This window comes from Nematolebias whitei, chromosome 21 (assembly GCF_014905685.2).
Source record: "Nematolebias whitei isolate Nwh7 chromosome 21, NemWhi1, whole genome shotgun sequence".
Taxonomy (NCBI): domain Eukaryota; kingdom Metazoa; phylum Chordata; class Actinopteri; order Cyprinodontiformes; family Rivulidae; genus Nematolebias; species Nematolebias whitei.
This window is the reverse complement of record NC_056518.1, coordinates 11,176,757-11,204,489: the sequence shown is the minus strand read 5'-3', so window position 1 is coordinate 11,204,489 and position 27,733 is coordinate 11,176,757. Positions and strand designations below refer to the sequence as shown.

The 27,733-nt window shown below is 41.1% G+C and overlaps 1 protein-coding gene across 1 annotated transcript in view; it reads left to right on the top strand.

Moving 5' to 3' along the window:
* Positions 1-24,918: 24,918 nt before the first annotated feature.
* Positions 24,919-27,733, top strand: part of hs6st1a (heparan sulfate 6-O-sulfotransferase 1a) — a 79,001-nt gene continuing 76,186 nt past the window's right edge. Inside the window, exon 1 of the mRNA XM_037695547.1 lies at positions 24,919-25,672. Coding sequence (XP_037551475.1) covers positions 25,173-25,672 — 500 coding nt within the window. The 5' untranslated portion in view covers positions 24,919-25,172. The remainder of the gene's footprint in view (positions 25,673-27,733) is intronic.

Here is a 27,733-nt window from a genome sequence, read left to right as displayed (position 1 = left end):
TCTGCTCCTAGCACAGAGATGAGAAATAAAACCTAGATTCTGCAGCTGTCGTAGCAATCAGGTGCTTCTGACGTGACGTCAAGACAAATGGGAAGTTAAGATGAAAACTACAAAAACAAAGAAACTCTGATGATGTGCCAACAGTTTTTGTGCGTTTATTTTAATGCAATAAAAAGAAAGACGTGTGGACAAAAGACAGTAAGACTGTGTGGATTACGTGGCTTTCATTAGTTGCTCATTGTCTTCCCAGAACTGGAGCTGCAGCTGGAACGACTCTGCTCCGCTCCGATAAAGAACGTTAGAGCTTTCAATCCTTAGTCATTGTTCAGGTTAAATTTCCCAAGGCAAATGTTGACAGAGAAAAATGATACTGTATGCAGTATTCTTCAAAGATCGCAAGACATTTCCTTTATAAAACGTGTGTTTGTCTAGCCTCAACTGCACTTTGCAAAAAAAAAAAGCCTTTCAAGCTTTTTCCAACAACACAAAACACAACAATTACAAATTTACAGTAACGTATTTTCCAGCGTATAAGTCAGGTTTTTTTTTACCAGTCCTGCGACTTATACGCTGCAACGACTTACATACATTTTTTTCCCCCCATATTAATAACGCAGTTTTTGACTGGCGTTTTAAATGTTCATTCATATTGACATGAACCAGAGTAAACATTACCATTTACGGACACTAGAGGTGCGAGAGAGCCCTCTAGGGCCTAGAGAACAGGGGCTTTTGACAACTACCGGTAGGCGTATATGTTGTTCTTGTACCGCTACACCCGTCGCCCCGCTGACAAACATTGAGCATTAAAGTGCATTTATTAAGGAAACGTTAAACTGAGACACACCTTTGCTTTCATGTTGAGCAAACAAATGATTGTTTTTAAGTGTTAATCTTGTTAAATTTCAAAGAACTGCAACAGCGAGTCCTCCTGTGTGCGCTCCCACGGCCGCCAGCCAATTTTTGGCATGACACTGGCCCACCGTTCCCAGGGGTCAGCGGTGGCGCATAATAAACGTGACTTATACGCCAAAGAAACTTATACGCTGGAAAATACGGTAATTAGTGTGTAAATTAGCTTAAGTAAGTTACGGGAAAGTGTAAAAATACACTCCAACCAGTTCGGATTCATGCCTGGAAAGGGCACGACTGACACGGTTTACATTCTCCAGCAGGTTCAGGAAAAAAATCTTGGAGGGAAACAATAACAGATACTGGACGTTTGTGGACTTGGAAAAGTCTTTTGACAGAGTGCCGCGAGAGGTGGTTTACTGGAACCTCAGACAGAAAGGCATTACGAAGAAGCTAGTTCGGCTTGTTAGCGCCATGCATGAAGGTGTTAAAACAACAGTCAGAACTGGCAAAGCCAACACAACAACATTTGAGATTAAAAATGGCATTAATCAGGGTTCATGTCTCAGCCCACTGTTGTTTATTGTTGTGATGGATGTAGTTACTGAGCTTATTAGGAGAGAAGTGTTGTGGGATATATTATATGCAGATGACCTAGTTGTGGCTGGAGAATCTGAAGTTAATTTCAAATATACAAAGTAGTTTCAGATGGTGGCAGCAAGCACTTGAGAGTAAAGGGCTGAAAATAAATGTAGCAAAAACAGAGACCATGGTCTTTTCGAAAGCTAAAAAGACCTTAACAATTACTGATAATAGAGGAAATGCATTGAAGCAGGTTGAAACTTTCAAGTAGCTGGAGTTGGTGATAAATGCCAAAGGAAGCTGTGGCGAAGACTGAAGACATTAATGCAGAATTGGTGCGGCGTGGCAAAAATGGAAGACGTTGACAGGAGTGCTTTGTGACAAAACTATGCCAATGCAAATTAAAGGGAAAGTTTACAAGATGATGGTGTACCCAGTTTTGGTTTATGGAGCTGAAGTATGGACATTAAAGAGAAAGGAAGAGGAACTCCTTGAAAGAACAGAAATGCGGATGCTACGTGGAATTCTTGCAGTATCCCTCAAGGATAGATGTCGAAATGACAAAATCAGAAAAATACTTGGCGTGGCGTGCATCATGGATAAGCTACAGGAATCAAGAATGAGATGGTATGGGCATGTGCTGCGAATGGACGATGACAATAAGATAAAAAGACTTTTGAACGCAGAAGTTTACGGTCAATGAAGCAGGGGATGGCAGAAGAAGAGGTGGATGGATACGATCCAGCAGGATTTGAAGACACTCCATCTCACAAGAGACAATACATGAAAAAGAGCAACATGGAGAAGGACAATCCATGTGGCTGACCCGAAACAAGCGGGACCTACAGCCTGAAGGAGAGACAGAGTGTAAATTAGCCTATAAGCTTGAGATATCCACACATGTATCCTAAAGTCCAATAAGCACTGAAGAGCTGTTCTGTAAAGTGTTTTACGTTAACAAATGGCTTAGAACACAAAATAATCCATACAGACACACAGCTATAAATTGTAATGTTTTTTTGGTCAAGAAATGTTAAACATGCCACACCTGTGAAAAACATATGTCCTCTAGCCAATAGTTCAAAGGTCAACTTGTCACAGGAAACTAACACCCTGCAGACAGAAAAAAAGGAGTGTAGAAACAGGCAGGTATTCAAACTGGGGGCTCTGACAGAGGAAGATTAAAGCTGCCATGTTGAATGGAAGTAAAGAAAAAAGTTGAATATGAATAACATGCCTGGATTATTGCGCATGGACTTTGTTGTTTTCAACCAGTTTGACATGACTGTCAACAAGGAAGAGGGCCGGCAATGGAGGAAGGGGCGTGCCAAAGACACCATCTTAGCACCAACATAACTGGTTTGTTCCACTTTGGAGTAAGCTGTTGGGGGAAGAATCAGTATTGTGTTGTGTGTTTCCTTGACTGATGAAGCTTTCTGGATGGAAGGTGAAACGTTTCAGCACAAAAAAAAAGAAACTGTCCAGATGACCTGACTGAAAAATGTTGGATTGTTGAGCATGGATTTTGTTGTTGAGCGTGGACTTTGTTAATATAAATAACATTTTTTGTATTATTTTGTTGTTACAATTGCAAATATTTACAAACCAAACTGTGAAAACGTTTGAACAGTGTGTAAAATGTGAACAAAAACAGGATGAAATATTTTTCAAATGACAGAAACCTATAAATCAAAATAAACACAGCGGGCCAGTGGGCGGCACAGTGGCTCAGTTGACTGTTGCCTGTCAGCGAGAAGGTCGCCGGTTCAAATCCCAGTCCGGGGCCTTTCTGGGTGGAGTTTGCATGTTCTCTCCGTGTATGTGTGTGTTTTCTCTGCGTACTCCGCTTTCCCCCCCACAGACCAAAAAAATGCATGTTAGACTGATTGGTAACTCTAAATTGCCCCTAGGTGAGAGAGAGTGAATGGTTGTTTGTCTCTTTTGTCTCTCTGTGTCCCTGTGATGGACTGGAGACCTGTCCAGGGTGTCCCCCACCTCTCACACAGTGATAGATGAATATGGACACCAGTGACTCCCACGGCCCGAAAAGGATGAAGCGAGTAAAGATAATGATGGATGGATGGATGGATGGATGGATGGATGGATGGATGGATGGATGGATGGATGGATGGATGGATGGATGGATGGATGGATGGATGGATGGATGGATGGATGGATGGATGGATGGATGGATGGACTGTGTTCCTTGGTGGAAAATAATATGGGTTTTTTGAAATTTGCAAATCAATGCATTCGCTTGTTATTTACATTTTACACACTGTGCCAACTTTTTGAAAGTGGAGTTGTACATCAAGGCTGTGTAACTGATATTCAATGTGCAATTTTAAAAAGTTAGTTTGGAGATTTATTTGACGCTCAGTCATCTGCCAAAAAGTTTGTGTGCAGTCAGTTTCACCGTTGCTTTTATGAGTAAAATGATTCAGAGGTATCTGCCACAACACAAGCAGGTCCGGTTCACTAAATACTAATAAAAGGAGCTGCATTGATTCCTTTATTATCTCATCACACATCAGCTGAAATCAATTCTATTTATATAGCGCATTAAAACAGCCGAAGCTAGTTAAAGTGCTGTACAAAGCAAATCAATTTACCAGTAAAATAAAACTAAACAGAGTCAAGATGATACGAAACACTGGGAAGTTGGATTAAACCGTAAGAAATGGCACCATCTGTTAGAGCTTTATTTATAGTTTTATTACAAACCTGATGAAGTAAACAATATTGTGTGTTTAATCTTGTTCACTCTTGCATTTTTAAATTATTTTAATGTGCATTAGCATGGCCAGATGTGTGCCAGTAATGACCCTCAGCTACTACCACTCCATCTTTAGCTCAGTGTTTTTAAAACTCACTGAGTTGAAGCCATTTTTGTGTTGGCTAATTATGATTAGCTGTGGCGGCCATTTTCAATAAAAGTGGCTCTAAACATTGAGTTATGGATGCCCATCCAATTAAAACTTTCTGAGAGTTTCACTAATATTTAATCTATGATTTATAAGATATTTTGCTAACAGTACAGAAACACAAGCAAAAGCATTGTTCCCATTTCACCTTCTGCAGCAGACAATAAAAATGTTATTGTGCAGTTTGTGTGAGCGTGACGTTACACGCCTGCACACATCGATCCTCCAAAGATAAAAAATGTTTTAAAAACTCTTATAAACTGAAGTGTTCAGGTAGCAATTGTTTATCCTTAAACTCTTATACGTTTCTGTCTAAAGCTTGAGGTGTTTCCTGTTGCAGTCATGGAAAAGTGTTTAGAAAAAGATTCAGAAAGTTTGCACAGAAAAAAAAATTATCAGGTAAATGTTTGCAACCAAACATGGTTGATTGCAGCCTGTTTCTCCGAGATTAAAAATAAACACAGATAATTAGCAACTGTAAATTATTTAGCTAGCTTTATATTGAGGACGAATACATGTCAACAGAATTAGCTTTAGCCAAGCAAGTGGAGAGGAGATGACTAGAGTTCTTCCAGAGTGTAAAATGTCTGTAAGGTGAAATACTATAAAATTAGTTTAGGTGATTCTTTGACTAATGTTTAGCTAAAAATACAGCAAAACTGGAATCCTCTGTCGGAGATATAACATCATTTATAAGAAGAGCCCTGAGGACAAAGCCTGAGGAGGGCGGAACAAAACTGTATATAACTTATTTAAGTAAAATAAATGTAATTATAGAAACAACACCTTCCCTGTGCGCTGATCTGCTCTGACATCAGGCCTGACGGTTACACACAGGTGAACATGACAGCCGTCCATGATGAAGTCTGCTTCACACACACGTGCTGCACGTGTCCTGATCCATCATTTTTCAGGCGTTGCTGACAGTCAGGCGCTATCTCAAGGGTAGCGCGGCACACATGCATTTAAACTCACATCTGAATAAATATGTGGGGTTTTGAAGTCTCTTGGTGCCACTTTCAGTGCAGCAACTCCCTCAATATCCACACGATTTTTAATTTGTCGTTCAGTTTTCAACCTACCCAAGTGTAACTAAGCTGTCTGTATTTACATCTGTGTGACTCAAAATGACTGAAAATGTCAAATAAGAAAAAAAAAAAATATATATATATGAAATACTAAAGTAACATGATGGGATAAGAAACTAAAACAAAGCCAGCACAGGTGACGTCAAAATGTGCACATCAAGGAAACTGCAATAAGACAACTTTTAAATAAACAGGCACAACATTGACCACAAAGATTGTAACAAGAAGCACATTGAAAGGAAAAAGAGAATTAAATTAAATTAAAACCTAGGACTTCTTGAAGTAAGTTGTTTTTGTCTTTGTGCTGCTACATTCTGCAGGAGTCGCCATAACGAGCAAACCCACACGAAATATTTGGCTATTGGAGAAGGGGGCGTGGTGGTGCAGAGAAAGCAGATTCAAATCTCCAGACCGGCACAAAAACATGGGTGGAGAAGGTGAAGCGCCCGCATCCACCCTTGTTTACCTCACTGTGGGCCCTTGAGCAAGGCCCTTGACCCCCAAGCTGCCTTACAAGACACCTCATGCCTGCCCTCTGCTCAACTTGTGCTCACATGTGTGATGGGAAGAAAGCAGGGAATGAGTTTTCCAAATGGGATTAACAAAGTAAAAATTATTATTACAAATTACTTTATTCCCGACACAACCTGGGCTTGAACCTGCGGCCTCAGGGTTACACAACCATGGCACATACCACCGAACTGCTGCTTCCTTGAAGGAAGCATTTTAACTTAAAACTATTCTATGTGAAGAAATGACTGAGGTGGATCTGTTTCAGATGAAATAAGAAAACAGCATGAGTTTATGAAATATTGAAAAATCCCTACAATCTGATCGTGTTTGTGTTGTGAGCATAAAACTGATAAAGTACAGCTTCCTCGTTGTAAATTAGCCGTTCGTCTCCTCAACACACTGAGTGACAGCAGAGTTGACAAATGACAGTGGTTTACCACCGTTAGAAAATGTTCGTGTTGTTTTGTAAACTAAAATGAAAGAGGAATAATAGGAAGTAAAGGTTTAATCCTTGGATCAGAGGACTGCATGGTGAGAGACTGATGGAGGATCTGAGGACCGATCTGTTCTCCGCAGCGCCTGCGTCAGGCTAACTGACTAACCTTGAGAATTTTAGTGATGATGAACTTAAATTTGAGGTGGTAGTAGCTGAGAGTAATCATACTCTGAGCATGACATCATTACTGTATGAAATTGTGCATGATGTTTTTAAGATTAGACCAAAACTGCAACAATTATGTTATTATTAAACATGTGGTGATTTTATTCTATAACTCAGTATGCGTTCAGTCAGGGAATTCTAGGTTTTAAATTACATTATGCTTGTTTGAATAAAAATATAAAGCTGATGGAGTTTGAAGCAGTTTCAGACATCATTGCATTGTTTTGTACTATTAATGCTTAGTGTATTATTAGAGTATTTCTTAATTCATATCTTAGATCTTACTACTGTTTTTCTTTACAATTTGTATTATTGTTGGGTGTAACTGGGACCCTGTGTACATAGTTTCATTCCACCTCATGTACCTCATGTGATGTGAATGACAATAAAGACACCTTGACCTTGACTTGACCTTGATCAAAGAACTATTATAAATATGGGACTAGTAAAAATATGACAAAAACTATCATCCATTATTGACCTAAACATTGTATTTTATTTGTGCAGCCAAGAAGAACTTTTAAATTGGAAAAGAACTAAATGTAAAATATTATGTGTTGGTTTATTTACTCAGACAAAACAGGCTGTGCTGAGCTGCTGCATGAAAATGTGCACCTGGATGTTTGTACATTCAAATATGCACAAACATCAGCCGTAAATGGTGTGTAAACACAAGTGCAGAACAGATCTGAACTTTTAAACTCTTTCTCAGGAAGGCTCCCACAAACATTGACAGACTCACAGAAGAATGTAGGAAACGCACGGCAGCTCGTTTTGTTTTGTTTTCTTCGTGCAGCTTGCACTTCCCCCTTAGGCACATCCAAAAAAAATATTCACAGGAGGTTCAGAGAATAATTCATTTATGAACTTCATAATGAAAACAAAAAAACTAATTGTTTCGACTTGGGTTGTTTATTTAATTTTTATTTAATTTATTTATTTTTGCATTAATTAAGAAAACTTGAACCAAAAAGACACTGAATTATTTCTCTAAATGAGAGGTCTGTTCTGCAGACGGGCCAGTTCAACACCAAAACTCTGCATTGTTTAGTGTTGGTTTGCTGGAATATGCAAAGTCTTCCTTTAAAACATGTCTGAATGGGAGCACGTTGTTTCAAATGCATCCCCATACTAACAGAGAGGCAGGCTTTTGAACTCTGGGCTGATAACAAGACATATGGCCTCTCCTTTTTATTACAAAGGTCAATGCATGGTTTTCAAAAAGAAATATAAATTTTGATCCTTCTGACCACAGAACAGTTTTTATTTTGCCTCAGTCCATTTTGAACCAGCTTTGACCCAGAGAAGACGGCTGCATTTCAGGCTGCAGATTCTTTTTTGTATGATAGAGCTTTACCCAGCACTTGTATATGACATGGCGAACTACGTTTACAGACCATGATTTGTGAGCCCATGCAGTGATGTCCATATCAGACATGTTATGACATGCTACTGCGTGTCAGGCAGGCTCCCACACTCACAGTCTTCAAGTCTCGCTTGAAAACCCACTTTTATTCTCTTGCCTTTGACACGGTGTGATTTGTTTTGATCCTGTCTGTATTCTACATTGTTGGTCATTTAGTTATTATCCTGATGCTTTTTGTATCTATATTTTTATTTTATAGTTTCCTGTCCGCTGTGCTTGTTTGTTTCTATTGTACAACACTTTGGTTGGCCTTGTTGCTGTTTTAAGTGCTCTATAAATAAAGTGGTATGGTATGGTATGGTATGGTATGGTATGGTATGGTATGGTATGGTATGGTATGGTTTTAATGCGGCGCCACCTGAGAGCCTGAAGTTCAGACATTCAATACTGACTTCCATCCTTGTCCTTTGAGCTCAGAGATTTCTTCAAGTTCTTAAACTCTTGACCATAATATGAACTGTAGATGATGGAATACTCAATCATTTCTGTCTTCCATTGATGACCATTATTCTGAAATTGGTTTTGAAATTGATGTTTTTGTGTAGACTGGTGAACCTCTGCACATCTTTGCTTCTGAGAGATTCAGCCTCTCAAAAATGCTATTTTATTTATAGAGTCCTTTTACTGACCTTTTGCCATTTACCCTAAATGTAATATACTGCTGTAGTCGTTAAAATAAAACAAATATAAAATAAAAAATATAACTGTTTTTACATTTTGTAACAAAAAAATGTCCATAGTTTAGAGATATTTAAGAAACACAGGTGATGTTAAGACAGTAGACTGCTATGTTCTTAAATATGTTCATAGGTGTTTCTTAAGTCATTATGTAATGTTTTAGTACTAACTCAGTAACTACTCCATATTAGGACTCAGTATCAGCAAGGATCCAAACTGAAGTACTTGTACTTTTACTCACTCTGACAAAAAAAACAACTAGTATCAGAATCAGAATAAACCTTTATTGTCATTGCACAGAAGCACAATGAAATTACATTTCAGTACAGCCATCCACAGAAAACAACATGGGTAGATGGGGATGCCTGAGACGGCAGCCTTGTGGGTAGTGCTGCCCTTTTCATTTAGATAAGGAGAAGGGAAAACATGAGGAAAGGGCAGGTATAAAAAAATCATATCTCACAGTGTGTCCTTGACAGAACACAGTCTGAGGTTGCAAAAAATAATCAGCACAAGAAAAAGCAACATTCTGGTGACATAAAGACATATGCCTGTGGAGTGGGTGGGGGTCCCAGCATAGGCCGTCCAAGTGAGTGACGTAGCCACTGGCACCTTCACATCTACCTAGGTTGCTGCACCAGGGGTGTAAAATGAGGGAGGCCAGCAAAGGCGGTGAATTTGAGGGGATGTAGTCCATGAACACTGTCCAGATATCCACCCCCACCCCCCAGCCATAGTCCTGATAGGTGATGGTGCAGTGTTTATCAGCCTGTTTGGTAGAGTTCTGACACAGGTCCATGTCCTTGGGTAAGCGAGTGGGTAGGAGAGGGGGGCGCAGAGCGTCTTGTTCACATAACATCCAGGAGAATTTGAGATAGTCAACATTCCAAGGCTGACGCGGGGGGAGTCAGATTCAGATAGCAACAGTTGTTTTGGGTCAGGCCAACTTTTAATTTCCATCTGCCGTTACAGTCTCGCCAAATTTGTGGTCACATACGCCGAGTCGAGCTTACGATTTCTCCGAGATCTATTACGTCCCACCAGCGAGATTCAGGAGCCGCAAGTAGACTGCAAGTCTCATCAAGAATCGCATCCAGCTTACAGCTCAGCTCGCACAGCATTTGAGTCTGAGTGTTGACAGCACGGCACATTCCTTCACACAGGCTGGGCAGCTTTACAATGGCCAGAACAGCTGCCGACGTTTTCCAAATTTGTCGATATGCCAGGTAACTACCAACTCCAAAAAGCAGAAATCCTGTTATCATAAATCCAATTATGTACACATCTTCAGCGTCCTCGACCGACAATATGGACAGACACAAGATCTTCCACTTCCCCCAGGAATCCATCACGTATCCAGCTGCAAGTGTGGGCAAGAGGGCTCTCCTTCACCCTGTAGTATGAACATATGCTGATATATTCATAAATTAAACGGATTCTTTCATTTTTATGGACTGTATAATGACGTGCATCTGATTTTAGAAATGTAACGTGAGACGTTAATTATCTTTGACTCACCAACGACAGTGGGTCATTTATTAACAGAATCAAAGTTTAACACATCACACATTTACATTAATTGGCAAAATATGGAAAATAACAACATGGCTAATTTTAGCAAGCTGTACAATTTTGATTAACCACACGGCGGTGGTTGGAAAACTTTACACAGACATTTCTAAAAATATCTGGATTAATTTCTACTTGATAGAAGAATTTTAAAGATGGAAAGATGAAGTTTAGAGGGAGAAAAAGATGGATGAGGGAGAATGTTTGTGTCAGCATCAGAACGGCACTCTCCGGGTTTTCTCAGCTTCTTCCCCCAGTACACTTAGGTGATAGAAATCTCTTTTACCTGGAGATGTATGTAGATGAACATATGCATGATATATATATTCATAAATTAAACGGGTTCTTTCATTTTTCTGGACTGTATATAACGTGCATTGAATTTAATAAAATGTATCGTGAGACGTTATTTATCTTTGACCCATCAAAATGAATGTGGTCATTTATTTACAGAATCAAAGTTTAACATCAAACATTTACATTAATTTGGCACATTGAAAAATAACAACATGGCTAATTTTAGCAAGCTGTACAAGTGATTGATTATCCACACGGCGGTGGATGAGCACTTTACACAGACATTTCTAAAATTATCTGGAATGATTTCTACTTGATAGAAGAATTTAAAGAGGAAAGATGAAGTTTAGTGGGAGAAAAGATGGGTGAGGGGGTTTGTTTATGTCAACCAGAAACAGCACTTTCCGGGTTTCTCAGCTTTTTCCCCGGTACACTTAGGTGGCAGAATTCAACTCTTTTCCCTGGAGATGTCCCCAGCGGTACGAAAGTCCATTCAATGCACCCTTTCAGCATCTCCGTAGGAACAGCTGTGAATCGTCCGAAGTAGTGACGGTATTCCGTTCGACACAAATTCACCTCAGCAACTGGACTTCACATGAGTGGAGTCCGTCAGAGTTCCACCCAGATGTGGAAGAAAGTTATAATCCCATAAGACTCGGAAGAGCTCTGTGGTCATGTCAGTTTCCCAGCATTGGAACTTCGACCCAACAGGAACTGGGAGACTCTGTGAGACTCTGTGAGACTCTGTGAGACTCCGTGAAACTCCGTGAAACTCCTGGCGAAATTCCATTTAACGCACCCTTTCAGCGTCTCCGTAGGAACAGCTGTGAATCGTCCGAAGTAGTGACAGTACTTGTTCGACACAAATTCACCTCACGAGTGGACTTCGCATGAGTGGAGTCCGTCAGAGTTCCACGCAGAGGTGGAAGATGTTATAATCCCATAAGACTCGGAAGAGCTCTGTGGTCATGTCAGGATTTTCCTGTTTCCCAGCACCGGAGCTGCAACGACTGAAGCCGGAGCCTGAAGCGACCGCGTTCTCCTCGACACCAGTTTGAACTAGGAAGTACCGACATTTTAAAGAGCTCTATTTCCGGTTCATTTGGGAGTTTCTGATTGGTCAATATCGACCAGACAGGGGTGTGTTTTGTGACGTAAGAGGTCACTAGGAGTCAGAAAAACAGCAAGAATGTTATGGAACAGATTGAAAATGTTTTTAGAGACAGAGAGAGGAATGTTTAGACGAGTTGGCGGAAAACAGGTGCCAACAGGTGCCAGCTTCTCTATTTACGTCTGAGAGGATGTAAAAACATGACAGCTCATTCCAACAACTGGTCTGCGTTTGCCTCCAACCTTGGACCAACTTACACTTGCTCATTCAAAGACAGAAAATCAGAAAATGCATAATTACTCTGTAACAGACCTTAACATGAATTCTAACTTTGCATGAGGATTAAAAATCATTATTACTGTTTCACAGTTAATTAAAATGATTAGTTCACTACAACATCTAAAATGGTTTGAACTAAAACACTTTGATTATCAAACATTTGTAAAATAGTAATGATAATAGAAAAGAGAGTGTTCTTTCACTTGAATTTTCAAGAAAGAAAGTCTCAGGATGGGTCAACCTGTATTTCTGGGTTCAAATCAATGAAATGACAGCTTCTGTCCCATAAAGTCCTTAAGGTCAGGATTTGACCTTCAGGCCTAGTTCACTACAACCCTGTCTTCTCGTTGAGAAAATTTGATCAGTTGCATTGAGAGACCATCTGACCAGATCCATAATTTACAATTCAGAAGATGTTTTTTTTTTTTGCTTGCTTTTCTACGGTGAAACCAGACATGTTTTCCCTCTCAAAACATTATTCTGAATAAGAATAAGAAGGCCGCACTAATTATTTTAGCCGCAGCTTCGTGCACTCCGCCCATCTTCGGACGACTGTACGTACATATTCGCGTTGTATCTCGGTGCAATGCCAATAAAGTTTATTCTGATTCTGATTCTGATGTGCAAAAAGAGGCTCTAAAAAGGTTCACAGGACAAAGAGCAGAGCAGGGGAAAGAGCAGGAGGAAAAAGTGTCTGCCTTCACCGAGAGCAAGAAGGAAAAAAAAAAACCCAGGACAAACTAGTTTAAATATTGGATATGTTTACCCTGATTTATTGTGAATAAAACATTGTATGTGTTTATGAGCTTTGCAGTTTACTGAATTCTGTTTTCAATACAATTTATACATGTGGGGATTACAGCTCTTCCTGCAGGTTCCTGAGTCCGGAGGCAGCGCCAACAAGCAACATCTGAGAGAACAAAAACAAAACAAAAACAAGCACCAGGACTATAAGGGAAGGGAAGGGACGTCTGAGATTGTCATCCGTGTATGTTCCCATACCCATACAATGGTGAAATTAGTTCTCTGCATTTAACCCATCACAGCTGAGATACAACCAAGTGGAGCAGTGGGCAGCTATGTAAGTGCCCAGGGAGTAACTGGGTATTGGGTGTCTTGCCTATAGACACCACAACATGTGGGAATGGCTGGGAATGGAACTGCAACTTTTGTTCCCAAATTGGCTGCCCTACCTCTACTCCATCTTGGCCCCACAGAGGCTGCAGAAGAGCTTCCGTCCCTGCTGGAGCATTACTTACCTTCTGGTATTTGTGCTATAGACCTCCTTGTGTCAATTATCTAACTTCATTCATACTTGCCTTGTGTTCTCGTGTTCTCACAAAACCTGGTTCCTGAGTCTCCAGTTCTGGATCCTTTCTTGCTGTCCATGAATCCTCGACTCCTGTGCCTACCTGTACATTAATATTCCTTCTTGTGGATCTTCTCCAGCTGCTTCGTCATTGTCCAGCCACTTACCTCCATGTTCCACATGTGTTCCTTCAAGCAGGAGCTGACTAACCTGGAATCCTCTGCCCTCTTCGCTACTTCTCGCCCATTGACCTGTAAGAGATCAACAACCTGCACAACCTAACAGTTCCTCACAGTTCCTGATGCCTCTCCTTCCTCCCCAGGTTTCCCAGGGTCTCCAACTGTATATAATATATATATTTCTATTCACTGTAAATAAATAACTTTATATCTGAAGATGTTTTGAATCTGTTATCCTCAGTCCGTTCTCTCTGGGTAAATACCTCATTTGTGCCAACTGACACTGGGAAAAAGAATCTAACTAAAGACATGACACTTAGACATCAACACCAACCCATTGACTATCATTTGGATCTCAAGGGTCAGTCATGGCAGCTGTGGACTGACATGCCGCAGGAGAAGAAACAATTGCTCTATGTATGTTTCAATTCTGCACCAAAGCACTACTTGTCAAGGGGGCACCTGGCATGGAGCAAACAGTGTGTTTGTAGCACCAACTCCGTTATCCATTTAATTCGATATTATACTGCAATTCAGTTCCACAACCTTCGACATGTACACTTTATTTCATTTGTTAAATTTCCGCCTCTCTATTTGGGTGCTTAAATGTTTTATTTTTGTCAGTGAGCATATAATAGAAACATAGAATTGGAATGGCAGCGTGAGAGACTCTGGAATAGGACATAATGCACTACTCAAAGTCTGTGGAAACACCAGCAAATATTCATCTGAACAGGATCATTATGCAAAGGTAATAATAAACTGGCTCTCGTGATAAACAGACTGTCATAACTTTATGCTGGAGCCAGAGGGCAACACACTCTCCACCATCCATCTTCTTTAAGCAACTCTGCTCGTAATGGCACCACGCATGGTGGGAATAAAACACACACAAAGACAGCATACATTCATAAACACACAGAACTTAATGTTCACAGACACACAGTGTTAATATTAAAATCTCTCCCTCATACACTCACTTTTCCAAGAAATTTCCCAGTATTTATCACAACTGGGTACTGCTGGGGGCAAGGCACGAGTCATAATCATGGGTGTGTTTAACGGCAGTGTGACAGGCAGATGCAGCTTCAGTGTAAGTAAAGCATATGTAAATAAGCAGGCTGAATTATTCAAGAATGAGACTAGCTCACACACACATGCTGGCTGGCCTCAGCCGCTTGAATCCAATCATGCTGAGATTAATGGGTGGGGTGGGTGGAGGGAGTGGGGAGGTTGTTCTTCGTCAAGGTGCAACAATCTAAATTGAGACTGAGCCAAGTAGAAAATTTTATTATGCAACAAATGTTTTTAACTATGTGACATTATCAGAATCAGAATCAGAATAAACTTTATTGGGATTGCACCGAGGTACAACGTGAATATGTACGTACAGTCGTCCGAAAGATGGGCGGAGTGCACGAAGCTGCAACTGCAGGACAGCGCAGCCATTTTATCCTTATCAGATAATAATCTTAGATTATTTAGGAATTTATGAAGTTTGAGAAATGTCAGTGTTGTTTTATAAAGCTGCAGTTAGATCAGAAGAGATGGGATGAGTCTGCGTTAGATGTAAAAATCTGTTTTGGGTGTTAACACAAATTAAATCAAATATTTTAGGATGGAACAATATTTTTTTCATCTACTGGAGACAAATTTTCTGCACAATTTTATCTCATGGTAAATTATGGAATAGGCAGAAAACAAGTCTCAAAGGAAGACAAGCTCATGATTGTGGAATTTAATCTGTTTCTTCTTTAAACTAAAGGCCTAGCATTCTTTGAAGGAATGCATTTTAAGATAATATTTTATTATCTTCATACACACCTAAAACAAGACTGTTGAGAAAAACAAATCATAAAATTTAGGTGATTTTCCTCTATATTGTTAAAAGAAAATATGTCCCAAATATGTGCTGTTGGTGTAGCTATTATTTTTATATTGTATTACTTTTTCAGGCTTATCAAACATAATGAATTATTTGAGTAAAGGCCAGTCTTTCTACAGTGATTTAGTTTTTTTTTACTGACAAGTCAACCTTTGTTAGAGAGTTCAATGTTGTTTTAATGAGATGGCAGCCCAACATCAACTTTACTAAATATTGCCAGGACAAAAATGTCTGGCATGATTTTTTTTTTTTTTTTTTACTTTTTCTCCCACTAATAGAAAACAAGTGGTCAAATGTGATTTATTTGGCTTCCATCAACTTTTCTCTCCTTCTTTTGGCTGTTTCCATTTTGGGGTTGCCACAGAAAGTCATGCTTCCCCATTTCAATCTATCCTCTACATTCCCTGTCCTCACGCTACCAACCTCCATGTAATCTATAACTGCATCCATCTTTCTCCTCTTTCTCCTTACCTGACAGCTGCATTTCTGATTACATACACCAAGTCAAGCTTACAACTTCTCCGAGGTCTATTCACCGTCCATGGACATTGCCAGAAAGTTCCATAGTCCTGATAAAGAAGGCACGTCTATCAGCTGGCTCAGCTCTGATACAGGGTTACAGCTAGTTCACACATCATAGTCTGAGCGTTGCCAAGCACGGCACATTCTTCATAATTTGCAGATAATCCAGGTGACCACCAGCTCCAAAAGGGCAGAAATCCTGATTATCATAATCCAATTATGTACATACCCTAGGAATAGTGTTCCGTCGAGGTAAGGGGGCTCTCCTTCTCCCTGTCTTCTTGTTGGAAATATTTGATCAATTGCATTGAGAGACCAGCTGACCAATCCATAGTTTACAATTCGGAAGATATGCAAAAAGAGGCTCTGAGAAGAAAGGTTCACATGACAAAGAGCAGAGCAGAGGAAAGAAGCATCTGCCTTCGTCTAGGGCAAGCAAAAAAACAACAAAAACCTAAATGCTAAAAGTTATATATCACTTTTATCAATCAAGCAAAACTGTGATAAATAAAAAGTTTAAAAAAGTATGCAGAAGTAGTTTGATTGCAATAAACATACTGAAGAAATCATTAACAGGAAAACAATTGTGTGATTGCTGATTCATAAAGTGATCAATGGCAATGATGAAAATGTTTTTAAAGCTGTATTTGCATGAACAGCTATGGAATTTTGAAAACTGTTCTTGTTTTCCCGAACTCTAGCCCGTTTGCCTAGGAAGTCCGGTTCGTTTGGGGAGGTGTGAACACGCCATCGAACTCTGTCATGGAACAAAAAGGTGAACTCTGGCCCGGGCTAAAACCTAGATCTTGGTCCGGAAGAAGAGAACTCCAGCGCAGTTCAAGTACACCTTGCTTTTATTAAAGGATGATACAATCCCACACCATGTTAGTTATTGAGATGTGCATCACCTTCATTTTAAAATTTAGGTGCATGAATCGACTATAAAATCTCTAGATTACAACTTGCACAAGTTGCAACAGGACTAAGCCAACCATTTGTTTTCCTGTAAAGTTTACCTTAGAAAGGACTGGAGTAGAAAAAAATGAATTTGTTTTCACTACTGCAACCGAAACTGTTTTGAAATATGGTAGAAATAGTGAATAGTGAACCAATAGAAATTGGTGCATTTAAAAAACTGTGAACACCTGGCCCAGCTCAAAACCCACCTTACAGAAATTATACAATGATAGCTTTCAGAGAGCCACCCCCGACTGTGAAATCATGGAAACTGAAACCGTGGAGAAGCACACCGGCAATTACTGCCTGACTAAACAAACCTCATATCATCAACACAAAAAGCTTAAAGTTAAAACACACCCTCGTCTCTTACTAACATCGTCTTCTATCAGCTGCAGGCAACTGCTGTTTTCATACCTCGAAGCCTGCTGATTGGGATGATTGGTTTGTGCAAGAAACATGTGGGAATCAAATCTTGCAGCTCAGAAAAAGTAAACATTTTATTATCACAGCAAACGTCTAGAATAACAAATGTCTGAGAATTTGCAGTTACACTTTGGGTCCCAGGTAAAAACCAACAATGAAAACCACATCCAAACACGAATGTTTATAAATGCGTATGGTTTCATAAGGACACCTTAGGCCATAAATCAGTGATAGTGTCACGGTCAGCGGCCCCCGCTGCCCCCCCCATCTGCCTAAGCCTCTGCTCTTTGTGTGGTTTCTGTTTCTGTGTCCTAAGCCTCTGCTCCTTGTGTGTTTTCTGCTTTTGTGTATCTGGTCCTGTTATCCCACAAACTAAATCATTTCCTTCCTTTTCAAGGTGCTTTGTAAATGTGTCACTTTAATTACATTCTGAGTTCTGTTTGACTGGTTCTGTCTCTGTCTGCTCTTTATGTTTTTGTTGTTCTGCTCTGTGTGTGATTTTCTGTTTATCTGATTCTGTTATTTTCCACTCACTCCTCAGTCTGCCTCTCCACTCAATCTTTATCATTCACACCTGTCCCTCATCAGCCACCTGCCCAGGTGCTCTCGTTACTCACTCTCCCTCTGTCTCATAAAAAGCCTGTCTCTCCTTCACTTTTTGTCCGGTGATTGTTCTGTGTTCACAGATGTCTCAGTCCTCCTCTGTCCTGTCAGTTTTTTGTCCATCTGATGATCTGCTCTGCCTAGTTCCTGATCCTGTCTGCCAAAGTAAGGTTTTGCTGCACCGACAGCCTTTTGTTTTGTCATTTAAAAATAAATTATTTTTATTTTGAACTCCTGCCTCGCCTCGCCTCCCTGCATTTGGGTTCCAACCTCGAGGATCGTGACAGATAGACCTTCATCTGATCTGTGGGTGTAAGTTTCGAACACTTGGGTGAAGAGAGGAGTGCAGCTATAAATTTATCGCCACATGGTGGTGAGTTGGCTTAGATGGCAGGGAAAGATGCAGGATAGACCCTGCAGACCCAAACGTGTGGTCTGGGTTTGCTGAGAATCCCCAGCAGAAGAACCCATCTGAAATATCTTCAACTGCAACTTCCAGCAGAGCTTTCACCACATCCCAATGGAGGCAGAGGACATTGAGTCCAGGTAGACCATGTTCCATGTCTCCATTGTCAAGGCAGATGTCCTGAGCTATGACTGCAAGGTTGTTGGTGCCTTTTGTAGTGGCCATCATAAAACCATTGGTGACTGCTCCAGATAAGGGAGGCTATCAAGCTGAAGAAGAAATTCTGTTGAACCTTATTAGCTGGTAGAACTTCAGAGGAGGTTTAGATTGTCAGTAGACCAAGCATGCTGCACTCTGGCTGTTGCTGTGGCAAAAGCTTGCATATAGTCTAAATTAGGCAAGGCTTTGGATAAAGACTCTCGATCAGATCCAAGAATATTCTGGCAAACTTTCAAGCAGCTGTGTATAGTGGAGATAGGGTACTGTTGACCTCAACCAGTGATATCGTTGGACGGTGGAAGAAATACTTTGAGGACCTTCTCCATCCCCTCAACATGTCTTCCATGAAGGAAGTTGAGTCTGTGGACTTTGGAGTGTGTCTATTTGTAACTGGTGCTGAGGTGGCAGTTAAAAAAGCTCAGCAGTGGCAGGGCTCTGGGGGTTGATGAGATCAACCCTGATTAGTCTATAGGTAATACTCTACGGTCTGGATGTTACTGAACTGTCTTCGTTGACATGCCTTTGCAACATCATGTAGACATCAGGGGCAGTGCCTCTAGGTTGGAAGATTGGGTAGGTGGTTCCTTTATACTAATTTGGGGACCAGAGGGTGTGTTCCAATTATAGGATAATCACACTTCTCAGACTTCCTGATAAGACCTTTCCAGGTGGGCTGGAGAATTAAACTTCGGTCAATGGCCAAACCTCGGATTCAGTAAGAACAGTGCAGTTTTTTTCCTGACTTTGCAACACTGGACTAGTTTTTTATTCTCACTAGGGTTCTTAATGGGGCTTAGGAGTTAGCCCAACCAGTTTGCATGTGTTTTGTGGAATTGGAGAAAGAATTTTAGTGTGTTCTTTGGATTTCCCTGAGGAGTGTACTTTATGAGTAAAAGATTGGGAATCTGTTGCTATTGATTATTCAGTCTCTGTACAAATGATGCAAGATTCTGGCTTGCATTGCTTGCAATAAGTCAGAGCACTTAAGGGTGGGACTGTTATGGTAAGATTTTCTCTGTGCAGTCATTGGATGGAAGTGGTCCAGTTTGTTGACTTCAGGATTCCATCTGTGCCATTTGCAGAGGATGTGGTCCTTTTGGCATCATTATGCCATGATCACCAACGCTCATTGAAGATATTCTCAGATGAGCGTTAAGCAGCTAGGATGAAGATCAGCATTTACAAATCCATGGCCACGATCCTCAGTCATAAAAGGGTGAACTGTCTTCTCAGGATTTGGGAGTGAGGTGCTGCCTCAAGTAGAGGAGTTTAAGTATCTTGGGGTTTGCAAATTCTATGCTGGTTCTTTGTGCTGAAAAGGGGATCTGAGCTGCAAGGTAAAATTCTTTGTTAACCAGTCAATATATGTTCCTATCCTTACCTGTAGTTACAAACTCTGGGTAGTTATCAAATACCTGGGCTCTTACTTAAAAATAAGGTGATAAGTTAAGTTATCCAGGAGAGATTGGGAGTAGAGCCACTGTTCTTCTACATCAAGAGGAGCAAGTTGAGGTGGTTTGGGCATCTTAACGATGCCTCCTTGAATCCTCCCTAAAGAGGTCTTCCAGGTATTCTAACAAGGAGAAGACACAGGACATGCTAGAGACTAGGTCTCTCAGCTGATCATGAAAATGCCTTAGAATCCTCCCAGAAGAGTTGGAAGAAGGTTTGTGGAAAAATTGGTGTCAAGGCTCAAGCTGTTGCCTCAGACATGTGGCAAATGATAAATGGAAGGACAGATGGATAGATGGTGAAATAGCATCATTCAGGCTGATGTGAACCATCTAAACTGGTTTTCTCTTTTCCCCACAAATGTGATTACTCAAAACATGGCTGATCGCTCCCTCCAGTGTGAGAGATATAGAGCTTTGTTTTTATTTTTTGTTTTAAGTATGTATTCCAAAAAGTTTTGGTACTCTGGAAAACCGATGAGGTGAATGTATTTCTCTATATTTGTCACAAATAATATGACATCACACGTTTTTGGTATGCTGAACGAGCTGAACGTTTTCATACAAGAATGGTTAAAATAACACCAAATACACAGAATAATTTATAACGGAAAAACAATAAAGTCAATAAAATAAAAGTCCTCAAGGCTCAATGAGACTAACCTGTATAAATAAAGGTTGAATTGAATTTAATTGAAATTAATCTAAATGCTAACTTAACATTCACACAATAATATATTTGTATCATCTTAACATGGATTATTAGATAACGTAGGGGAATTTTTTGAATGTAGGAAAAATACCCATGAGAACCTTTTTGATTTATCTTTAATCTAAATTTCTCTCACATAACTTGTCCAACTTTTCTAAATGCAACAACCACTTTAGGGCTTTTCTGTTTCAGCTGGAGTTGGGTTTATTTAAAATAAATAAATTTTCATTCTTTTTTTATGTATCACCACTGCAAGAAAGCCACTAGACAAACTGGAGCCTACTTCCCCCAAGGTGCTGAGATAACTCCTTGTCTCATAGTAATTTATTACATTTTATAGGCTCGTCACATGATACGTATAATTTTTAATTTCACCTGCAAAGCAGCAAATAAAAGGCTGCTGTTAAATAAATACAACTAAGTAAATTATGTGATAAGAAAATGTTAAATTAGTTTAAAATTGAAAAAAAATCAGCAACGTGCAAAGACATTTCACTGATAATGAATCATTTTTCTGCTCCTCTGATTTAAGATAAATATCACAGGTTATTTGTCTTTTCTTTAAAAGAGAGAAAAAAAATTGTTTTTTGCGTAACAACAGGATTAACAAAAAACAGCCTTAAACTCAGTAACAATACCAGGGTTAGATTGTAGATAAAGATCTGAAGCTCTCGACCTTGACCTCTCCAAGTGGCTTTAAGAATCTGTTGGACTCCTGGCAGGGACCAATGCAGACATGTTCCTGTTTTTAGTTTTCTACATTCGCCTTAGAATCTAGCTGTTTTAGTTACTTTTCTTTTTTTAGCCTTCCTATTTGTAAATGGTAAATGGAATGGACTGTACTTATATAACGCCTTTCTATCTTATTTCAAGACACTCAAAACGCTTTACACTACAATCTGTGTCCTCATTTACCCATTCATACAGCACTCTACTAGATTGTAAAAAAAAATAAAAATCTGTATGACTTTTTATAACTGTTTATTGTTGTCACTGTTGTCCATTGTTGTCATCATTCTTTGTTGAAATCAGGTCTCTCTTGTAAATGAGTCCTCGAGGCTCAATGGGATTTACCTCTCTAAATAAAGGTTGAATGAATAAGTGGTGGCAGTAAAAATAGAAATGCCATTTTGTGCTCCTCTTCTTGTGATGCCTCACGTTGGTGACATGTTGCCATCAGATTATTGGTTTAACAAGTCTTCACAATATTAAGGCTTAATTTATAATTTCATTAATTTAAACACTTGTAAGCTGTTGGGGGAAGAATCAGTTTTGTGTTGTGTGTTCTCTTGACTGATGAAGCCTTCTGGATGGAAGGGGAAAGGTTTAGCACAAAAAAAAAAAAAACTGTCCAGATGACCTGACTGAAAATTGTTGGATTGTATACCTGGATTATTGAGCATGGACTTTGTTGGTTAAACACTTGTTATATTCATTCTTATACATGTTTTTTTTTTTTTTTTTACCAAGATGTCTACAGGTTTCGCTACAAGTCAATATAGGTAGCAATGATGCTCTGATTTGTCCATGATCTGTTCAAAGAACATATCTGTGAAACTGACTGAATTACAAGCCTTTTATTTTTTTTACTTAAGTCAGTTGGCTGTGGTGGCCAATGGAACTGGGTTACCTCCAAAAGTCAATCATTTGTAGAGGTACATTGATTAGGTTGTAAAGTTTTTATTAAAATTTGTCCAGTGCTTCACAAGATATCTTGCCAACATGCACACGCACCCCCCCCCCCCCCCACACACACACACAGTACAGGCAGAAACATAATTTTGCCTTTCGATGGTGGGCAATAATTAATAAATATATTTGTTTATCAATTAGGTAATAAGGACTTTGCATTTTCTTTAAAAATACAGAGTGATTGCAAAGTGATGAATGACTGCTGAAGTTGTTTAAACTGAGTCGGTAAAGCTAAAAGAAGCATGACACTAAGTCAAAGGTAGCAAAATTGTAGCTGAATGTGGCAATAGCATAGCTAAATATTAAAAAACAGGACAGTTAGAAGCTAAAGGTAGCAAAGCTCAAGTAAAGTACAAAGTAGTAAAACTGCAGCTAACAGTTAAAAATGGCCAAAGCTAAACAGTAACACCCTAGCTAAATGTAGCAAAAGGCTAGCTAAAAGCTAAAAATCGGTGGTCACTTTCAATGACCGCAATGTTTTTGAAGGATTTGAAGTGATTACAATGCATTTCTTATTTAAAAATATTCTTAATAAAGTTACATATGTTGAACAATATAAAAGTTATAAACCCTAAAAATCATTGCACTTATCTGTCAAATCTTAACATTTTGATCAATGAAGATTTAAAGTAGCATTAGGTATGCAGAGCTGATTAGATTGAAAATAACAACGAATGTGAAAAAATAAAAGTAGGAAAAGGTTTAGGGCCACTGTAAAATATCTTTCTTAAATATTCTGAAGTTCTTTATATATAGTCAGAATTTTAAGAAAAAAAAAACCGACAGATTGTCATATGAATTCCCAAGAAGTTTTGTCTTCATCTTCTTCACATTGATGTGACTTTGTTCTTCCTGCACCAGCTCTCCAGGTGTTCCGCCTCCTGCCTGTAGCTGGACTCATCATTGTTTGTGATGCATCCCACCAACGCTGTATCTTCTGCAAACTTTACAATATGACAGCCTGGATGGGCAGCTGCATGGTCATACGTGAGCAGAGTGAACCTTATTATCCCCTTAGTTATGCTGCTATAGGCTGAGACTATCCATCCATCCATTATCTTTTACCCGCTTCTTCCATTTTGGGTCACGGGGGTCGCCAGTGCCCATGTCTAGCAATCACTGTGCAAGGGGTGGGGGACACCCTGGACAGGTCGCAAGTCCATCACAAGGACACAGAGACAAATGAGACAAACAACCATTCACTCTCTCACTCACACCTAGAGACAATTTAGAGTTACCAATCAGTCTAACATGCATGTTTGTGGTCTGTGGGAAGACACAGGAGTACCCAGAGAAAACCCGCACCTGCATGGAGAGAACATGCAAACTCCACCCAGAAAGACCCCTGGACCTGGATTTGAACTGGCAACCTTCTCGCTAAGAGGCAGCAGCTCTACCAGTTGCACCATTGTGCTGCTTGACCTAATTTCATCAACTAAATAGTTACTAATGAATACAAATGAATAGTTTGTACTTGTAATTATTTCTGTCTAAACATGGTTTTATTTTAGTCTTTCCTCCAAGTGAGGACCTGCTCACTTTCATGACCTGCCATTCTGTGTCCATTTTCCTTCCTGTCCTCTGAAACCCAGCACGTCGAAGCAGATGGTCGCTTGTCCCGAGTCTGGTTCTGTTGGAGGTTTCTTCCTGTTATGAGGGAGTTTTTCCTTTCCACTGTTGCCATGTTCTTGCACGGTGGCGCAACTGGTAGAGCTGCTGCCTCTCAGCGAGCAGGTCCCTGGTTCAAACCCCGGTCCAGGGGCCTTTCTGGGTGGAGTTTGCATGTTCTCTCCGTGCATGCGTGGGTTTTCTCCGGGTACTCCGGTTTCCTCCCACAGTCCAAAAACATGCATGTTAGGCTGATTGGTAACTCTAAATTGTCTCTAGGTGTGAGTGAGAGAGTGAATGGTTGTTTGTCTCATTTGTCTCTATGTGTCCCTGTGATGGACTTGCGACTCGTCCAGGATGTACCCCGCCCCTCGCACAGTGATTGCTGGACATGGGCACCAGCGACCCCCGTGACCCAAAATGGAATAAGCGGGTAAAGATAATGGATGGATGGATGGATGTTGTCATGTTCTTGCTCAGGATGGGAGATTGCGCCAAAATGAAGACTCCATGCAATGCTGACTACCCTACCTTAGATAAATAATGTTCCCAGTTGAATTTTTATGTACATATGAATGTTTTTGTTCAGTGCCCTGAGACAACTTCTGTTGTGACTTGGCGCAATATAAATAAACTCCAGTGAATTGAAATTCAATTTAACCCAATCTCATTTATTAAAATTATAATTTTTGCTTTTCTTTAAAAAAAAAAACTTATTCCCATGTGCAACTGTTTTATAATTATAAACATACTTTTTAATTGTCTGTTAATGACCTGTTCATCTATGGCGCCTTCCTATTGGCTACAAATGAGTGACGTAGGCCTCGGTGTCAGCCAATCAATCGAGGCGACTCTCCCTTTTCGGCGTGTGTTCAAAGAGCGAGTGAGGTTGAAAAGGTAGGTGTCGCGCTGCATCCTGGGTACATAGCTCCACTGTGATGCAGCGAGCCTGTTGTGTTGACTGGGAACCAGCGGGAAGTGAACGGGGGAGGGTCTGCCGCTCGCAGCGGCTCACAATGCGTCTTTCACGGCGTTGAACCGCCTCGCAGGACCATGAGCCAACTTCGCCGGCCGCCTCGACACGGAACGAGCCGCTCTTGAGGTCCGAGAACGAGTCCCTTTTTGGCGGCGGGGAGAAAATGAAGCAGCCGAGCTCCCTGCTCCGAGTCGCGGGCTTGACTGGGAAATGGTAGCGCGCTGTGGGAACCGCACTGGGCAGGATCATGGTCGAGAGGAGCAGCAAATTCTTGTTGATCGTCGTCGGATCCGTGTGCTTTATGCTGATCCTCTATCAGTACGTGGCTCCGGGGGTGATCAGTTTCGGCTCCCCGCACGGTTATTTCACCGAGGAGGACGAGGGGGACATCTTCCCCACTCCGGACCCCCACTACGTTAAGAAATACTACTTCCCAGTCAGGGACCTGGAGAGGACGATCGATTTCCAGATCAAGGGGGAGGACGTGATCGTGTTTTTGCACATCCAGAAGACCGGGGGGACTACCTTCGGTCGGCACCTGGTCCAGAATGTCCGTCTGGAGGTTCCCTGCGACTGCAGACCGGGCCAGAAGAAGTGTACCTGCTACCGGCCGAACCGCAAGGAGACCTGGCTCTTCTCTCGGTTCTCCACCGGCTGGAGCTGCGGCTTGCACGCCGACTGGACCGAGCTGACCAACTGTGTGCCGGGGGTCCTCAACAAGAAGGAGAACAAGCAGAAAACTCTGAGGTAAAGACCAGGAGGTGGTTCTGTTCGCTGGGCTGCAAAGACCCAAACACACATGAACGTGTTTTCATGTCACAACTTTCACTTTCTTATTTCAGTGTAACAAAGATGTAGGTGAGGGGGTGCCATGAGGTCACCAAGGTACTCCAGTTTTACCTGCATCTTTAGATCATTCAACAAAACCCTCTCAAATTTAGTTAACTTGGAACTCAGTCCATTTTTATCCTCGTCTACAAAGCCTCTTCTAACAAGTTCTGGTGACCCTAAATTAACTTTTTTCATGTTAAATAATGCAATTGCGCTTATTTGCAACATAAATATAGTCGTAATACCATGTACACCCAGTGTTCTAGTACAATAACAGAATACTGCAGTCGCATTATAACCCACAGTTGTGATTAATGGGTTTATTCAGGTTTTTGGTTCCTACTGGAGCGGGGACGTGTTTTCTAGAGAGAAAGAGAATGACAGGAACTGTGCACATCCTCCTGAAGTGGTGCGGTGATTATGGATGCTGACTGACATTTCCACGCTGAGAGGTGCCCCTGACATGTGTTGATAGATGCCAATATCAGAGTCTCTCCCCACCCATCTCTGACTCGGTTATTCATATTAGGGGGCGGGTGGGGGGTGTAATACACCCAGGCAGCGCTCCTTCTTCAGTAACGATCCCTTGTTTTGACTATGAGATGCACTGCACATGATGAAGACTCTTATTAAGGTTGAACTCTTTCTCCTCACCCCCCCCCCCCCCCCCCCCCCCCCCCTCCAGCCTCCCCATTGTTGCAGTCCTCTCACAGACATATTGACGGCTGCATCAACTTCCATGCCACTGCACCCCTGCGGTTGAAGGGGTGCAGCTCTCGGATGGGGTTGTGCGCCTTTGTGTTGCTTGAGCTTGGTCAGTATTTAATTTTTGCTATTGATGATCAGTAAGGATAAAGAGAAATGTGGGGATTTTCCCATCTGGCAACCAGGCTCAGCGGGGATGTGCGGTCCGGCTGCTCCGCTTCCCATTGTGGCTCAAACTGGGGGATCGGTGCTACAGGCTGGGTAGGAGGGGGAGGAGAGGAGGACCCCGTGGGGGTTTGGCTCCAGTCTAATCTGGGTGATTATTACCACTGGGACACACACATACGCTGGTATTTGCTGCTCTGGCGTCAATCCTGACTTGTGGTCTCCCCCGGTCAGAGGAGATAACGTATTTCTGCATCATGACGAGCTGAGATATCACAGCAGATGCAGGATAAGCAGCGTTTCATCCTTCCTGAGCACCGCTTCTAAACCTAAACTTGTTTTTTTTTTTTTTTGCTCTGTGCACCTGAAGAGGTGAGCAGAACAGAGCTCTGCATGCATGAGCTCAGCACAGACACGATCTCCCCCCTCAGGTTTAATTGACTACCCGATCCCCTCTGACAGGAGAAACAAGGAAGTATAAGTCTAATAACACCCTGAAGACAAACGGCGCTGCTCCATATCACATGCAGCACAACAATGGAAAGTGAAGCACATTCTCTGCGGGTTCCTTTCACCGTCACATCAGTGTTTGTTTCTTGGTTTGTCTCGTTGCTGCTTTTTTTTTTCTTGCTGTGCTCATTGTTTCAGTTCCCATTCTGTCGTTGCGTTAATGTAAGGGAGCGTTTGTCTTCAGGGCAGTGGTTGAGTGTGAGGAAGAGGGCAACAAATGTGTGAAGAAGATTAACCGTTTCCCAAACCAGGCAGTAATGGATTTTGTGGCACAGCGTTGTACGCATAGCTTTCAGAGATCAGCTGTGGGATACACACACACACACACACAGTACATCTGCTCACTTTTCGGAGGAAGTGGTTTGGAGTAGAATCTGTACTTACGAGAAACAGAAAGCACTCATCCAGAAATGTTTGACCACGCAGCAGCAGCGGGCCTTGCACTGAGATTCATCATCTCGCGCTGCAGCTGTGTTCTCATCCAGCTGTCGACAGGATTTTAAACAAGCGGCTGCAAAATAATCAAGTGTGAATTTGGACCGTTTCCATTAGACAAATGTTTGTTTGACTCAACAAGGCCTCCCACAAATGCTCACC